This window comes from Crocodylus porosus, unplaced genomic scaffold (assembly GCF_001723895.1).
Source record: "Crocodylus porosus isolate Cpor-Errol unplaced genomic scaffold, CroPor_comp1, whole genome shotgun sequence".
Lineage (NCBI taxonomy): Eukaryota > Metazoa > Chordata > Crocodylia > Crocodylidae > Crocodylus > Crocodylus porosus.
Window position 1 is genome coordinate 159,635,446 of NW_017728906.1, and position 18,476 is coordinate 159,653,921.

Sequence of the window (18,476 nt, forward strand, 5' to 3'; positions counted from 1 at the left end):
AAGCAGGCTCTGCCCAAGAAAGCAGCGTGCCTGTTCTTTTTCTTTTCCCCCCTGGAGCCTGCCTGCCTGCCTGAGCTGCATAGGCACCTGGTGCTTCCCTCCAGGCTGCGGTGCCCCCCAAGACTGCCTGAGCCAGGTGCCTGTGGGTGAGTGCCACCTGCAGGGGGGGCCTGCCACTGCCATGGAGGGAAGCACCAGCCACCTCTTCCCCTCCCCATCCCCCCGCAGCCCAGTGGCTGCTCCACCCGCTGGCAGTTCATTCTCCCCTCCCTGCTGGAGAGGCAAGTAAGTCAGCGGGGTGTGTGCGCAACTCGGGGATTTAATCAACCCTAAATTGAAGTGGTGTTTTTTAAAATCCACTGCTTCAGTTTAGGGCCCCCATTTTGTTTACACACACCCATGGTAGCCACCTAACCTTCATTGGCTGGTTAATTGTAAAGTTTTATACATAACTAATTTATACAATTTGGGAGTGCAAGATTGCATCCCCTTTTTGCTAGGAGCTGTGCACGTACACGCATCATGTACATTGATAGCAACATCTGCCCAAAAGAGTTTACAGTCAAAGCCAGGTGACAGCAACCTACTGCCTTAGAACCATTGAATCTAGCCAGTGCAGCTGGGGAGCTTCGGCAGCATTCCAGCAGTGGGGGAAATCTTGTGTTGGCATTTCTCATGTCATGAAAATTCTTAGGAGAATGCCCTAACCACTAGAATACAAGTTATTCCTGGACACCTGAAATGGAAATGTTTCATTTTGGGTGAAATGCTAGAATCTCATGCCATTTGCTCGTGCCACAGGTGGGCAGTAGGGAGCTTCACTGGCATATTGGAAAGTCATCTGGTGATTTCACCTGCTTAATGAAGCAAATGTTTAGTTCAGATGTCATTTAGAGGGGACATACATTCTCAAATCTGGAGATTTGTTCATGAAGAATTTGTATAATATGTTATATTATCTGGTAGTATATGCTTGAAAAATTTCACCTGGGCAAAGTAATCGTATACCAAATAGCAAAACATTGCCAGTTTGTGTATTTCTCAAAAGGAAAAGGTTGGAGTATACAGAAATGAAAACTTAATATTTGCTTTTCTAGACTGAATACTTGTAATGTCTTCTTTTATGTAAAAAAAAAAAAGGAGGTGGACATGTTCCTTTGTAAAAACAGATTCATTTGGTTTGAGTGGTCATGTAGCCACCCACATACAACTGTTTTTCAATAACCTGAACAAGGTTATAACTCCAGAAGGCCCTCAGGACCTGGAATCCCTGAGATAGGGACTTGACATATCAGTCTCTGAGACAGTGACTTGACATATCAGATTGCCTTCAGTGCAATACTTCAGTTTGCATTATAATAATATTTAGCTTACATTTGCATTATTATAATATTTAGGCATCTGAAACCCATTGAAGACACCGGACCAGAGTTAAGGACCTAGCTAGCCCCTTTAGGCTACCACAGAAATCCTATTTTTGATCACTTAACTAGTTTGATTTTTTCCTAGTTTGAAATTAAACAAGACTCCTGACGAGATAAGAGAGTTTCTACTTACTCTCCTACCTAGTCACAGTTTTACAATAGCTAATTTTTACTTTACACATTAAATAGAGTTACAGGCCAGGCTCTTTGATTCTGATAAACTGCCCTTGTTTCTTGCTGAATCAAATGCAGAAAAGAAACTGGGACAATTATCCAATAAACAGAGCGATATATTTATTCTGACAAACCATTTATTGACTCCTATACAAGTTGTTCACCATGTGGATCCCCCTGCTTTGGGACTGTTGAATGTTTGCTTCTGGGATTCATGTATTTTGAAGCATCCAAGAACACCCATGGAATTATATTCCACAAAGGTGTCTTGCCTTTTGGGTCTGAGGCTGCGTCTATCCTGCAGTCACAGCAGTGACTGCAGTGTGCTGAAGACATACCCAAGCTAGCTTTAAATGAGCTAGCTTAGCTATTGATAGCAGTTTAGACATGACAGCATAGAGCTTGGCTCACACTAACTGCCTGAGTATTTACCCTGGTTCTCATAGGTTTCACAACTTGCACTGAGCTCTGCAATTCTGTGGCTAATCTGGCCAAGACCAGCCAGTTTGAAGCTAACTCAGGAATGTTCAGTCACAGTGTAAATGTAACCCTAGACCTGATTTTTACTGCTGACATTTGTAATCTGTTGACAGTGGAACAAACCCAACCCCTCCAATGGTAGTCCAAAGCTGTATCTACACTGTAAAAATAATGATGTATTTTTTTCTATGGAGATACCTATTTTGATATAGAGTTCTAGCACAGAGAAGTCAAAGGAATGCTTTTACCCCTGTGTTTCTAGTCAAAGTGAACCCTACACTGAACATTTAGGCTCTACCTTGACTGATTGCACTGAGGTAAAAGCCGCCATGCTTTGTCTCTACTAGGATTGTACTTTGAGACAGCTGTCTCAGTATGAAAAATCATGTCTTTCTGGCACTAAAGATAAAGCGAAAAAAGACCATACAGACAATTAAAAATACAATAACAGAAGGGAATTAAAAACAAGGTACATTTTGTTCCTTTACTAGAAAACTATATAATCTTCACAGGGAAATTTTTTATCAGAAAAAGGAAAGCAACAAATTGCCACAATTATCCTGAGTATACTATGTGGGGGGCCTCCTCTGTGGGCTACCATTTTATGTCCCTGGACTAATAGCTGTTCAACATGAACCATGCATGTTGTTATGACTATTGAAATTATTTTTAACAGAGATTGGCATATATTTTGTGTGTGAGTTCTGATCTAGCCTCAAATATCATCTTGCTCCACATACAGTCATTTCATGTTTGGAAAACCTTTTTAGCAAATACACAAAATCAGGCAAACGTATTTTATGGAGTACAAAATGTTCATACCTCAATAGGCAATTTTTATCAATACACTATGATTTCTGTACAATATACTGGTATTGCCAGGTTCTCAAAATAATAACTGGGCACCTTTATTGAATTTTATTAATTCTTCATTTTTTATTAAAAAGGTACATTTTAAAAAAATTAATTATTTCTGACTGACGCAGCCAAAGCTCAGGTTTATTTACAAAATTATAACTTGTTTTAAGCCCCCTCATAAGAATCACATTTTCCATTTATTTCAGGAGATGACGGCATCAGCACTCAATGGTTTTATTTTTTTGTATTTATTTCTATAGCACCACAGGGCCACCATGTGTTCTGAAGAACAAATAAAAAGGCATATCCATACCCTGAAAACCTAAATGGTTTAAACAGGACAAATTCTGCAAAGGATTATAAGAAGTAAAGTGTTTGGGTGGAAGCTATGTACACATAGTCATGGTAGCCTAAATAATTTTATTATAACTTTATCTATTTGGTATGTGTTCAACATATCATACCTTTGTTCATAAAACTAAAGAAGGACATTTATGTTGGCTTGAATTCTGTAATGGCTGCCATTTTAGTCAAAAGTGAGAAGAAATATTTTGCCTCACACAGCATAATTAGTAATCACACCAAAGATTTACCAATTTTGGTATGTTTTTATCTGTATCAGTATTCCACACAGGAACATATGCTACATCAGTCAGTGAGACATGCAATGTAGGTATCAGCCAAATATGATGTAACAAGGGATTCCATGTAAATTCCACCAAGAAATGACATTTTCAGGCAGTTTAATTTTTTTACCTTTATCTATTGGAAGTTTTTATATTACCATTTATTATGAAAAGTTGTTAAAGCATTTGTCACCATGATATCTGGCATATACTTCATTAGTTAGAAGTATGCCAAAAGAAAAATTATCACACTGTAACTGCTGTTCAAGTACATTCTCAGTCCCTATCCAAATTCCTGATTCACTTCCATATTCACTTCACACTTATGTTAATTTAACTCTTTGCAAGAAGTCAGAAGTAAAGGATACAAACAGGAAAGAAATGGTCAACCAGTCATAAGTTAATAAATCAAAAGGCTGTACCTGCCTGTGCAATCTCCATTTTAGAATCATAGAAAATCAGGATTGGAAGGGACCTCAAGAGGTCATCCAGTTCAACCCCCTGCTTCAAAGCAGGACCATCCCCTACTAGATCATCCCAGCCAAAGCTTTGTCTAGCCAGGTCTTACAAACTCCCAAGGATGGAGATTTCACATCCTCTCTGGGTAACCTCTTCCAGTACTTTACTACCCTCCTTGTGAGAAACTTTATTCTAATATCTAACCTAGCCTCCCTTGCAGCAACTTGAGACCACTGCTCCTTGTTCTGACATCTGCCATCACTGAGAACAATCTAGCTCCATCCTCTTTGGAACCACCCTTCAGGTGTCATTGAAGGCTGCTAGTAAATCCCTCTGTCTTCTTTTCTCCAGATTAAATAATCCCAGTTCCCTCAGGCTCTCCTCAGTCATGTTCTCCAGCCCCCTAACCCTTTTTGTTGCCCTCTGCTGGACTCTCTCCAATTTGTCCACATCCTTTCTGTACTGGGGGGCCCAAAACTGGACATACTATTCCATAGGTGACCTCATCAGTGTCAAATTGAAAGGAACAATCACTTCCCTCAATCTGCTGGCAATGCTCTTACTAATGCAGGGTATGGATATGCCATTAAGCCTTCTTCACAACAAGAGTGCATGGTTGGCTCATATTCAGCTTATTGTCCACTATAACCCCAAGTCCTTTTCTGCAGAGCTGCTGTTTAGTCAGTTGTACCAGCCTGTATCAGTGCATGGGATTGTTATATCCTAAGTGCAGGACTTTTCACTTGTCCTTATTGTACCTCATGAGATTTCTTTTGGTCCAGTCCTCCAATACGTCTAGTTCTTGCTGAATCCTAGCCCTACTTTCCAGCATATCTACTACTCCCCTCCACCCTGATGTCATCTGAAAACTTGCTGAGGGTATGTTCTATGTCATCTTCCAGATCATGGATAAAGATATTGAACAAACTGGTCTCAGGATTGATCCCTGAGGCACTCCACTTGATACCACCTGCCAGGTAGATATCAAACCATTGATTACTATCCTTTGAGGCCAACCATCAAGCCAGTTTTCTCTCCACCTTATAGTCCATACATTCACCTGTACTTCCTTAGCTTGCTTGCAAGAATGTTGTGGGAGACTGTATCAAAAGCCTTACTAAAGTCAAGGTATATCACATCCACTGTTCTTCCTGCATCCCAGAGAGCCAGTCATCTCATTATAGAAGGCAAGCAGATTGGTCAGTCATGACGTGTCCTTAGTGAATCCATGCTGACTGTTTTTAATTATCTTCTTCGCTTTCAAATGCTTAGAATGGATTCCTTGAGGACTTGCTCCATGATTTTTCCAGGGATTGGGGTTAGGCTGATTAGTCTATAATCCCCTGGATCCTCCTTCTTCTCTTTCTTAAAGATGGGTACTATATTTGCTCTTTTCCAAGCATCTGGGATCTCTCCTGACTGCCATGATTTTTCAAAGATAATGACCGACAGCTCTGCAAACACATCTGTCACCTTCCTCAGCACCCTCGGGTGCACTGCATCTGGTCCCATAGATTTGTACACATCCACCTTCTTTAAGTAGTCCCTAACCTGTTCTTTCACTATTGAGGGCTGCTCACTTCCTCCCCAAACTGTGCTGACAGGTGCACAGTCTGAGAGCTGACCTTGCCTGTGAAGACTGAGGTGAAAAAGGCATTAAGCACTTCAGCCTTTTCCACATCATCTGTCACTAGGTTGCCTCCCCTATTCAGTAAGATCATTTCCTGATCTTCTTGTTGCTGACATGCTTGTAGAAACCAATCTTGTTACCTTTCATGTAGCAAGCTAGCTGCAACTCCATTTGCACTTTGGCCTTCCTGATTTTATCCCTGCATGCCCAAGCAATACTCTTATATGCTTCCCTTTGTCTAAGTTTCTACTTCTTGTAAACTTTCACTTTGTTTTAGCTCACTGAATAGTTCCTTGGTAAGCCAAGATGGTCTTCTGCCATGCTTGCTAGTCTCATCCTGTGCAACTGGATAGTTTGTTCCTGTGCCCTCAGTAAGGCTTCTTTAAAATACAATCAGGTCTCTTTTCCCCTTCAGATTGGCTTCCCAGGTGATCCTGCCCATTAGTTCCATGAGTGAGTTGAAGTCTGCTTTTCTGATGTCCATGGTCCTTATTCTGCTGCTCTCCTTCCTTCCTTTTCTGAACAAAATCATCTCATGATTACTGCTGCCCAACTTGCCATCCACTTCTACATTCCCCATCAATTCTTTCCTGTTTGTGAGCAGCAGGTCAAGAGCATGAGGCCTAGTTGAGCTTTCCAACATTTCTGCCAAGAAGTTGTCCCCAACACTCTCCAAAAACTTCCTGTACTGCCTGTGCACTGCTATATTGCACTCCCAGATGTCAGGATGATTGAAGTCCCTCAATCATCCTGTCCCAGAACCAGGGCTGGTGATTGGGAAACTTCTGGTAGGTGTTTGAAGAAAACTTCATCCTCCTACTCTGGTTGTCTATAGCAGACCCCCACCATGATATCACCCTCGCTGCTCTCCCCTCTAACCTAGAGACTTTCAACAGGTCTATCTCCAGTTTTATACTGGAGCTCTGAACAATCATACAACCCTCTTACATAAAATACAACTCCTCCTCCTCTCCTCCCCTGCCTGTACTTCCTAAACAGTTTATACCTATCTGTGACAGTACACTAGTCATGTAAGCTGTCCTATCAAGTCTCTATTACTCCAGTCATATCATAGTTCTGTGACTACAAGGACTTCCAATTCTTCCTGCTTGTTTCCCAGGCTCTGTATGTTTTTGTACAGGAACATGAGGTAATTAGCCAATTGCCCTACTTTCTCAGGAAGAATGAGAAGGCTTGTGCTTCCTCCAGGTCACCTTTTTTTCCCACTAACCTCAGATCTTTCGTTTCCAACCCCTGGCAAATCTGGTTTAAAGACTTCCTCACCAGGTTTATGAGCCTGTCTGAGAAGATGCTCTTTCCTCTCTTTGCCAGGTGGATCCCATCTCTTCCAAGCAATTCTTCATCTTGGAACAACATCCAGTGGTTGAAAAAACTCAAGCCCTGCTGGTGATCCCATGTGTGCAGTCATGGTTGCTGCTGTCCAACCTGCCAGGATCTGCAGGATGCATCTGCTCCTGTCAGGGCCCTTTTCCTTGATTAGAAGAATCTAGGAGAACACCACCCGGGCCCTTCTTCCTCTTCACTCTTGTGCCCAGAACCCTGTAATCACTTTTGATCTGCTTAGGGTCCCTTTTGGCAGTATCTCTGGTGCCAACCTGGATAAGCAGCATGGGGTAAGAGGGCCAGATGCGTCTCAGCAATCCTTGTGTGACATCTTGGATCCAGGCTCTGGGCAGGTGGCAGACTCCTGAGACAATAGGTCAGGCCAGAAGATAGATGCCTTCATCCCCCACAGATGGGAGTCTCCAACCACCACAACCTATTGCTGCTTCTTGGTGGCAGTGGTCTCGAACTTCCCAACCTAGGGGATGCCTAGTATGGCCTCTTCCACCAACTGAATGTGCCCCTCCTTCTCCTTCTCTATTGCTAGGGCCCCATATCGGTTCTCCAGTCAAACCACTGCAGGTGTAAATGAAGACTTCTGCTTGCTGCCAGAAGTCAGAAGCTTACAGCTTCCACCTTCCTGGGAATCCATCTCCTCTTCCCTCTCTTGTGCCAGTTCTGGTAGTCCTTCCTCTGCAGTCCTACTGGTCTCTTCCAGCATTAAATCAATGAAGTCCTCATGGTGAAGGATGCTTCAAAGCCCTGCTACCTCCTCCTGTAGTTCTTTTGCCTGCTCCCTGAGAGACACTATCAGGCGGCACCACTCGTGCCACAGGTATTTCTCCACCTGGCTTTCACTGGAGGGAATCTGCAAGCCTCTATCTCCACAACTTCCACCAAACCAGAACCTAGGTGGAAGCCTCAATTGTGCAAACAGGGGAAGAGTGGGCAGTGGCTGTGGTTCTGACATTGTGGCATCCTCCATCAGTTTCCACTGGTCTCTTAAATTTGCCATCTTTGTCTTTCTGCCCCTCTTTCCAAGCAGACTTTCCCAGGCAAACTCGCCTGTAAGCTGGCCTGTTCACTGCTCCTTGCTCCTGAAAGGTCATTTTCCCTGCTAACCTTCTTCCTCTCACCAAACTCCCTAACAAACTCACCTCTCCTTGGGACTCTAGTGAAACAAGGGACTTAAGTGTTGGTCTAACTGCTGAGTTTTAGCTACTTACGCTACTCTTAATTAAAGAAAAAAATCATCTTAAAGCCTCCCCTTCAATGAAGAGGGTGGAAAATTTACTTTCAAACTGCCCTATTTGCTGCCCCTGGCCATTCTGGAAGTCTCCTTTTACACCCTCCTGGACCCAGATAGGCTTTGTCTTATTCTTAGGGCTTTTGCCAGACACAAGCAATCAGTCACCCAGCAATCACCCAGCTAGCTGTACTCCTAGCTCCTCAGAGCACACACCCAAATACACAACTCACCAAACAAACACTCAGCAAGCCAAACAGACAAGCGACCCTGGCTCGCTTGCCTTCCCAGACTAGGTTCTGGGGTTCTGGGGCCTGGCTTCTCTTCCCCTTCCTCCTCTTGCTCCCAGCAAACTGCTTGCAAACTGCCCTGTTTGCTCACTCCCTGGTCACTCGGGGAGTCTCCTTTTACACCCTCCTGGGCATGGATTGACCTGATTAAAGTTTGAGCCATTTCAAGAATGTCACTGATTAGCAGGGACCCTGGTTTTCTCTGATTTAAAAAAAAATCCCCAATTTTTAAATTAAAAAAGTAGCCCAAAATCCACATTTTTCCATGATTAAAATGAAACACCACTAATATTTGAATATACATATATAGTGGTGTTTCATTTTGATCATGAAAAAATGTGAATTTTGGGTTACTTCTTTTAATCTGAAAATTGGGGATTTCTTTTTTATCAGAGAAAACCAGGATGCCTCCTAATTATAAACCAGTTAATGATTGTCACAATTTAGAGGTGTCCACACATGCATTTGTAAGGGTTCTAACCTTTCAGACATTGCGCTGCTATTGAATTGCCACCAAAGGTGGAAGTAAGTACCCAGCCCATCATGCCTCAGTGACAAGTGCCCAAAGTTTTCCCAGGATTTACTTAGCAAGAAAATCCAGATTAGATGGATGGGGCAAAGGGGCTGTGTGTATCCCTGCTTCTGTGTTCCTGTGAGACTGGGTTTTCCAGGGCCTGCCCAAGATTTCTGCCTCAGGCTGCAACTTAAAAACACTTTTCTCAAGTTGCAGCAAGGGACATTTAGGTTAGATATTAGGGAAAATTTTCTCACTCAAAGGGTAGTAAAACACTGGAAAAGGTTACCCAGAGAGGTGGTAGAATCTCCATCCTTGGAGGTTTTTAAGACCCACCTAGACAATACTTTGGCTGGGATGACCTAGTTGAGGATGGTCCTGATTTGAGCAGGGGGTTGAACTAGATGACCTCCTGAGGTCCCTTCCAACCCAAATTTTCTATGATTCTATGATTTTCTGAGAAAGCTGCTTATTTTATTTCAATTCCTTTTCCACCGCTGTGAGATTGGTGTGGATGGATGCACTTTTAAACACATCAATTCCTGGGTGAAGAAAAAGAAACCACTGCACAATAGGCATTTAATACCACTGAATGGCCATCAGTTCCATGCTTGGTGATACAAACTCCACAAAATCTTGGAGAATTTGTGGGAAGTCATGCAGATTTTCTTATACAGGCAGTCCTTGGATTTATGACACAATTTGTTCCTGATAACTGTGTTTTAAGTCAAAACGTTGTAGCTTGGAACCAATTTTCCCATAGGAAACTAGGTTATAAATGGGGGATTGGTTCCTGAACCAAGGCCTGATACCCTATTTTCACCAGAAATAACCCAGAATCTTGTACTCAATCAATTATAGATGAATAATATAGCTACATTAATGTATTTATATTGTAAATAGCAATCATATTGATTTGGAAGGACTTCTTTGAGGTGACTTTGCTGGACTTTTTGAAGGGATCTTGGCTGGAGTCTTGGCTGCAGGTTTTTCTGGAGTCTTGTCTGCTTTCTTAAAGAAAGTGTCCCAGGAAGTTTGGAAAGATGCTCCCTAGGGAGATGGGTGATGAAGCAAACTTGTTTGCTGGCATTGTGTCACTTTGGATCAAGCTTTGTAAAGTCAAACCTGATGTAAGAAAGTTGAACTGGGGTGTAAATTATAAACATTGTAAGTGTGAAACATTGTAACTTGAAATGTTGTAAGTCGACGACTGCATGTACTGATATGGCACTTGGGGTCCCATTGAAAAGACCATGTTATGCTATTTCCATTTTTATCACTGTATAGATGATGTTATGGTGTTTGTATATATCTTTATGATTTTGGACCTGTTTCATTCAAAGGAACTGAGGGATCCATACTTAAGGAAAAGGTAGTAGGCTAAACTGCTAAGTATCTCTTACCATTGTGTTCTGAGGCAGTGACAATTGCCTCAGTTTGCAGACTGAAGGGGCCACTTGTGGGATGGGCACTCAAGTTATTGTTTGTTTGTAATGAGAAAAAGCACCCAGTAGCAAAGGCATCTGAGTGAAATGGCCTGTTAGCCAGGGGAATGCAAGAGGTCCCAGGGAGAGAAATTTCTGGAGAATTCTAGACTCTGAGACAATTAGGTCAGTGCAGGTGTGAGTCGGGGTGGGGGGTTGGCTTGGAAATATTTTAAAGGCTATCTATGAGATGGCTCTAGGCTCTTTGGATTTTTCCAGCCAGGAGGAGAATCCAGGTCCCCAGCAATCAGAGCTGGTAGAATAAGCAAAAAGGCTCATGTAAGGAACAGTGCAATATTAAATGCCTGGAGGACTGACCAGTCTGTAGTTATGCAAAACTTGGTGCCCGCACATAACAGTGAACCTGTTCATGGAGAACCAGTTCAAAATAATACCTGATTATCTAGACATACTTTTTAAACTTTCCAAAAGCTTTAAGCCATTCTAAACAGACCTGTACATCTGTGTGGTTGCAGTTTAAACCACATTTAAAATTGTCTCAGTGTTATGTATGTCCACACCCTCAGTGTGATGCAAGATGAGATCTGTATTGTCTTCCATCATGATACCTTTTCATAAGGTTCTGTCTTTACATGGAGTATGTAGGCACATCCCAGTAGTACAGTCTTTACTGAGGATTCTCATTGAGAATAATGCCATCTGTGAAGTACCATGTTTCGTCACATACAACACGTACATCTTTCCAGAATCCAGTTGTTGGAGCGCACAATATAATTGAGGAAATCGAGTAACGGCAGCTTTTGCCGCTTAAGCCTATGCCAGGGGAAAATAGAAATAAAGCTAAGTGTTCTGCAAAGAGGCCTCTCAAGCTGCTGGCTGTGGACATTTCCAGCAGAGACTCTTAAGCAAAGGTTTATTTTCTTCATTCTGCCTTTCAAAAACAAGGTGCTTATTTTAGTTGTGGGGGTGTTATGCAAGAGAAAATATGGTAAGGACTGGCATTGAAATCATGGTTCTATTAGCGTTAAAGGCCAAACTCTCACTCATTTCATTAGGGCCAAGATTTTACCCCATGTACTTTGGAACTCTCTATAGCAACAAACTCAGCTCCTCTGAGGGACTCCGGGCTGCCAGTGAACAGATAATAGATATTCTCAAAAGATGCTGAGTCTTGCAAATGTAGAAGAGTGTATGTAAAGAAATGTCTTTTTTGGCACCCTGTAAATATGGGCTGTGCTTTGTATCTTAGGGTTACCATATTTCCAGTACCAAAAAAGAGGACACTTGTGGAGGGGAAGGAGGAGTGTAGAGGTGGGGGGAAGGAGCAAGAGGGTATGTAACGGAAGGGCAGTGATATGTCCATGCCCTGCCTCTGCCCCTCACTCCCAAGCCCCTTCTCCCTCAGCCCTGCTGGTGCCCACCCCACACTCCCAACCAACAGCCACCTGGCCCCCCAGCCCTGCCAATGCCCCTCACTCCTGACCCGCAGCTCCTTGCCCCCTCCAGCACTGCCAGTACTCCTCACTCCCAGCCTGCAGCCTCTCTCCCCCACAAGTGCTGCTGGTGTCCCGCACTCCTGACCTGCAGCTCCCCGCCCCCCCAGCCCTGCCAGTGCCCCTTACTTCCGACCCATAGCCTCCGCCTCCCCAACCCAGCTGTCCATGCAGTGCGCACACGCACACACACACACACACACACACAATCTTCATCTCTTACCTGGGAGCAGTTTGCAGGGACCCTCAGGCAGACCACATGACCCACAACAGCCAATCACCTTGCCCACTGCTCCCAGCCCCAAGCAGCCAGCCCAGGAAAGCAGAGGCAAAGCAAAAACCCATACATTTGCTCGCATTTCAAAAACTAGTCCAGACACAAAGACAAGGGGCCAAAAAAGAGGGCATGTCTGGGAAAACACAGACGTATGGTAACCCTACTGTATCTAGGATCAAATTCTAAAGGTAAATGAATGCCATTACATGTCTACTTTTTTCCCTCTAGACTTACTTTGAGGACAAATGAGCTGAAACATTCATTCTAAATAAAATTATCATTGCAAATCATGGGGAGAAAATCAGTTTCTAAGGCAGTGGTTCTCAAACTTTTTAGACTCAAGACATACCTCATTAGATCCAAGACACCCCTTGGAAAAGGCCAACTCTTAGCTTCCCCTCACTTTTTCAGCATAGAAAAAAGCTAGAGTAATTTGTCTGTTGCAAAGAATTCAGAAAGAATGGTTTTGATATTATCCAGTGCCTATACATGTGCTTCAACATGTTCTTTAGCATAATCGCAGCACCATGTGTGTAAGCCCCCATGGGTTTAAAAATGGCCACTAGGGCACTTTAATTAAAATAATCAAATGAGCTTAGTTAAAACATCCCATGGTCATTTTTAAACTTGCAGGAGCTTAATACATGTGACACTCCCCCACAGACTGACCTGCTGGGCTGGGGCATGTGTGTACATGCACGCGGGCACTCAGCCCCCTACCCCAGCCTCAGATCAACGCCAGGAGGCTCCGAGATCTACCAGTGGATCGAGATCCACTGGTTGGTGACTACTGATATAGATGTTCTCAGTAGAAGCTACCACCTTAAATTTCACTCTGACAGTAGTCAGATCTCTGATGATCTGATCAAAGTAAAGGAGGATGGTTTCTTTTTTTACATTAGTGAAGCTGATGTTTCTAACTGGCCTTGTAAGTCCGCTCCATGTAAAGCAGGCTTGAAGACTTTTAGTCTCCAGTACTTTGTTTTTAATCTCTCCTTTGTTTCCTTTTTCTCTCTTCTGTCCAAATGAGAAAAAAAAATCATAGAAACCCAACACTTTATTAGTGGAGCTAGTTTTAATTGTAAAATCATGTTATTAGCCACAACCATATTGTGTATAATGTATTGTATAATGCATCTCGGAGTACCATAGGAAAGTAAGTGTGCATCCCCTTTTGATAACATGTGGGCCCAATATTTACTGGTGAGAATAATTGGTATGTAAAAGCAATAAAAAAATCTATTAAAAAGACCTGCTGCATTATCTGAAGGATTTAGCAGTTGCTAGCTTGCCAGTCAGCCAAGGTTTTACAAGAGTTATTGTCATTTTGATTTTCAGATGAGTCATTTGGTATATTGCCCCCAAAGGCACCTCGTTATGATTCAGTGCAGAGCATATGAAATTGCTTAGGCTTTCGGGGCTTCGTGGAAGGAGAGTGGGGGTTGCAGTTGCTCAGCATTCTGAAGCAGCGGCAATATGCTTAATTGACACCTTTGATGTAGCCCTAAGACAGCACCTGCACCTCCCACTGCTGCTCTGAAGACGTCAGCCTTACGCAGAAAAGGCTTCTGCTTATGAATCCAGCATCTCATTCAGCTCGCTCTGTGAGCAGCCTTAGCTATCCTTAACTAATCCCACTGCCTCTCATTTTTGCTACAGCTTGGCTTAGTACAGGGCAAGATTTTTTTTGCTTGCTATTATCAGGTTAAAACATTAAGACTGTGTCCATGTTAGAGCTCATAGAAGGTAAGTTAAATGTTTTGCTGGTACTCTAGTTAGTAAATATTACTGTAAGATTCAGATTGAGGCATCTATTAGCTGATTTTTTTCTTGATGCTGATAAATATGGATTGTAATATGGCAGTTGCTTATTTAAAGAGTATCTCTATTAGGTAGTATTTCTTTAAATTCTTTAATAAGCTTTTAGGAATCTTATCAATATTTTCCATGTGATTACTTTGTAGCAAGCAGTTGTGGTCTGCTAGTATTAAGTTTTCATTCATTTTAGAAAGAAAAATAAATGCAAAAGTTGTTCCTAAAAATAGATTTTCTTTTAAATGAACTTATTTAAGAAAGTGATGGTTTGGTAAGATGTGTAGCAGGGGTTTTACAGCCCCTTTATTTGTGTAGGTCCAGTGTTTTAGAGTTTGTTCTGAGATGATGTTTGGGTCTGATAGTAATGCAGAAATCTCTTCAAACAACAGAGTATCTGAAACTAAGCTACAGTGATTTGTTCTTGCAAGCAGTGCTGCTTTTTATTCCTAGTGGGTACCACTGGGAGGCACAACTAAATTAAATGAAAGGGATTAAATATAGCAAATATTTGTTAAGGCAACAAAGCATATGGATTTCCATCATTTGTATGCATAGAAACTAGGCAGTTTAAGAAAATGTAATGAAGTTCATTGACTTTGACTAAACAGTCATTTTAGATGTGTTGATTATTTGTCTAAGCACCATCTAAACTGTCAGTGTAGGACTCACAGTGCTAAGAAAGTTCATTTGTGAATTACTTCTATGTAATGTTTACAATCTGATAGAGACACTAAGTACAGTAAGAAAAAATAGAAAGAACACAATATGTTAAAGTTAATAATTCTTCTCTGCTTTTGCTTACACACCATCTTTTCTTTATTTATTTATTGCTCTTCTAGTTAATGGAACCCCTGGTAGCCAGCTTTCTACTCCCCGCTCTGGGAAGTCTCCAAGCCCATCTCCCACCAGCCCAGGAAGCCTGCGGAAACAGAGGGTAAGAAAATGAGGAAACTGATATTTGAGAGTGGCTGAGCAGAGATCTTTGTGCCATCAAATAGCTTTCTCCACAAGTGTCCATAACACTTAAAGGGATGGGGTGAAAAAGCTTGGATACCATTCTTGTTGTGCTTGTGCAACACTTAAACAACTGGAATGCAGCTGATTTCTGCCTTTCAAAATATTAAATGTGCTGGAAAGTAGTTTAAGAAGAGAAAAAGAAGATACCTCAACTGTTGTTTTCAAAACTTTTTTTTTGCATCTTTTGTTTTTTTGTCAAGCCTTTTACAACTGGAAGAAAGCTTAAACATCATTCAAGTCCTACATTTTTAAGTTGGTAGTAGGCAAGATATCCCATACAAAAGCCATCCCAGTTTTGACTCCAAGGCAAAATGAAAAAGTACTCTATAATTAACTCTGATTCGAGCATATACTTAGATTGAGCCACCCAAATTGGCTCAGTAAGAAGGCAAGAGCAAGTTGCATTGGTACTTGGTGGCCCAAAATTATGAGTAGACTCAGCTTTCTAATCCCAAGACCTAGGGAGACTACATAACGAGTATGTCCAGATGAGCGTGAATGTTTGTTTCCCGGGGGACAAGTAGCAACGGTGCACTTCGTGCCACCGTTACTTGTCCTTGAGGAATGCCTGTGCCATGCACACTCTGGCATGTGACAGGTTACCCCAGGTGGGCTAGGGGAGACTAGGGCCAGCAGCCTTACCTGGGGGCCTCCTGGGGCTTCAGCCATGGCAGGAAGTCTGGCCAGAAGCTGGAGTATGGCTCTGGCTGGCCAGACTTTGGTTTTGGGCGATGTGCACTACTGCCAAGTGCACCACCCCACTTCTTTTATTGACCGCGGGATTTCCTCAGGTCAAGAAAGCACCCCACATTGCAAAGTAGAAGCATGGAGAATGCTTGCATGTGTAGTGTGTGGTGCCACAGATAGGTCTGAAGTGCCACATACTGCACTGCCGCACTCATCTGGACACAGCCAATGTGTCTATCTATCAAGAGCAATGGTGCTAGCCTTGTTACTACTTTAGCTATTCCTATGTAAAGGAGCATTATTGGTTCAACCCAGCAGGACTGTGCACATTGATTTAATTGCATCAGTTCAAAAAGAGTAGGCCAGATGTCCATTTACCGTCTTTTGACAGTTTCTGAACTGTTGGGTCTGGGCCTAAGGTGACATGTTCTCTGAGGCACTGCACCTTGTCTCAAATTTCTGTTGAAAAATGCAGTTAAACTCATGCCTTTTTTTGCCTCCTTTATTTATAACTAAACTATCAACTTCCTATCTCAACAGAATAGAATTGCATGCAAAACTGACAAAGAAAATAGTTTCAGACTTCATGTTAGTCAGGTTCTTTATCATTTGAGACATAACAGGTGAGAGCACGAGTTTCATTTAAGACGAGGTTTTACTTCTTAACTGTCATCTTGGTCCTTCTGATCTTATAAGGGTTATGGCTTAATCATTAGCAAGTTACTGGAGAGGAGGGAAAGAGTCATCTAAATTCACAGGATTTCACATTGACAATAAAGGGTGCCATATAGATTACCACAAAGGATTATCTCATTCATTGTGTCACTACCTCTTTTCTCTGATAAGAAGCTATCATTTCTTTCCTTGTTACTGATGCTTTTTTCCCATCAAGGAGAGCAGAAGAGAATTTTCCTATTATGAGTGTTCACTGGGAAGGGGGTGAAAGCACACCAAATGCATCCTATTCACAAAGTTCTTGACCCCTGAATGCAGAGTATGACACATGACTTCTTCTTACCCTGTTTTTCTGCATTAAATCAGACATGATGTCATCAAGTTGGCATGTAAAAGGATTTTAAGCTTTGTCTGGTGATGCTATGATTTTGTTGTTCAGTTTGAGGAAAGTTCACTTTCAAATGCAAGCTAAACTAGAAGAGAAACTATACTGTCATTAAAATATAGAATTTTGCCCTCAGAGGGGGTCCCTCAAAGTTTGGTGAGAAATACACAGTATGCACACATACCTGTGGACAGACTTTGGCCCCAGCTGTCCTCTGTAGTGGAAAAGGGAAAAAAGGTAGGTTGTTCTGTGCACACTTTATGAAGAACATAAAAACTTACATTATGTGTGCTTATATAGAGGCAACATCTGTTTATATACAATCATACGTTAATTTGTATAAAGAATGTTTTTTGGGTTGCAAAAGTGAACACTCAAAAGTTAGAAAATACAAGATTTACAGTTGCCACGCAAGTTTAATTTAAACCCCTTTCCATGTGTAAGCTGTGAGCTAAATGAAGTCCTGCAGCAAAAATATGTTATTCCATCATTAAAGATCATAATGCATGTTCATAATGAGCGAATTATCGTTTCATGGACAAATTGTGGGTGCTGGCTCTTGCAACCTAAATAATGGTCTTTTAATGTTGTCTTTGTATGAAATTGCTATCTTGTTTTAAAAACAAGGTAAAAACAAATGCAGGTATCTCATAGAGTTTGAACTATAGGCAAATCAAGGGAAAGGACAAGATGGCCTGCTGGAACAAAGTGATAGAGGGAACCCTGCAAGCCTTCCTCTGTCCTGCAAGATGTAGGGGACTCTTGCTACATGTAGTGCCCCAGGTGGTAACATAGGTTGTTGAGACTACATAGTCAATTTGAGAGTTTGATTGGATTTTACCTGGGACATGGCAGAACTCCTGCATTTGGGGCTCCTGATGGGAGGCAGAAGGGTTATGTACTGTACGAGACAGGAGGATCATGTACTGAATCCCACAAAATGTTCATGGAAGTGAAGTCTCTCTTAGCAATCCTTGCCCTCCAGCTGAAATTAGAGAACCTGCTTCCCATAGGGGTAGGGGATGCTGAAGTCATGTGCTAGGTCTGGGAGCCAAGACAAGTGCTAGAAGAAACCCTGGCTCTCTACTCGATTACTCATAGATTTTCCAGCAGGGTCTTAGTACATGGCCAGGGACACAGCTGAATAGAATGTCCAGCACTTTGGCAGGCTGTCAAAATTCTCCTCCAGAGCACAAGAAAGGAAATAGTCATTTGTGACACTTAAGCATTTTGGGTTTTTTTAAAGGGCACCTCTCTAGGCTGAGGGGGTTTCTTCTTACTGAATAGCAAAGGTTTGGAGCAAACAGTAGTTAGTAGGGCTGTGCCTAAAAATTTTGCCACCAGTTTTGTTTTGACGCTGTTTTGACCTGTTTTGAGGTTGAAACAGCAAAATGGAAACAAAACAGATATGGTCAAAACAGCCTCAAAACAAAACAATGCAAATCAAAATGTTTCACCATTTCAACACTGTCTTGACATTTCACCCATAGGCTATAATGGGGAAGGTTGAAACTGTCATTTCTGGCCAGATTTGGATAAAACTTGCAGGAATGGTAGCCCCTTCTGAGGGCATGAAGCTGCTACCAAGTCCTCTCTCAGTCTTCTCTTTTTCAGACTGAAGAGTCCCAGGTCCCTCA

General features: G+C 42.2%; 1 protein-coding gene across 4 annotated transcripts in view; it reads left to right on the forward strand.

Moving 5' to 3' along the window:
* DCLK1 (doublecortin like kinase 1) overlaps positions 1-18,476 on the forward strand; it is a 396,146-nt gene that overhangs the window by 284,591 nt on the left and 93,079 nt on the right. For 3 of the 4 annotated variants that reach the window (XM_019530072.1, XM_019530074.1, XM_019530076.1), the window contains exon 5: positions 14,915-15,009. In XM_019530072.1, the coding sequence (XP_019385617.1) occupies positions 14,915-15,009 (95 nt within the window). Of the gene's footprint in view, positions 1-13,857; positions 14,007-14,914; positions 15,010-18,476 lie in introns of those variants that run through there. The other variant, XM_019530075.1, reaches the window with a different exon arrangement.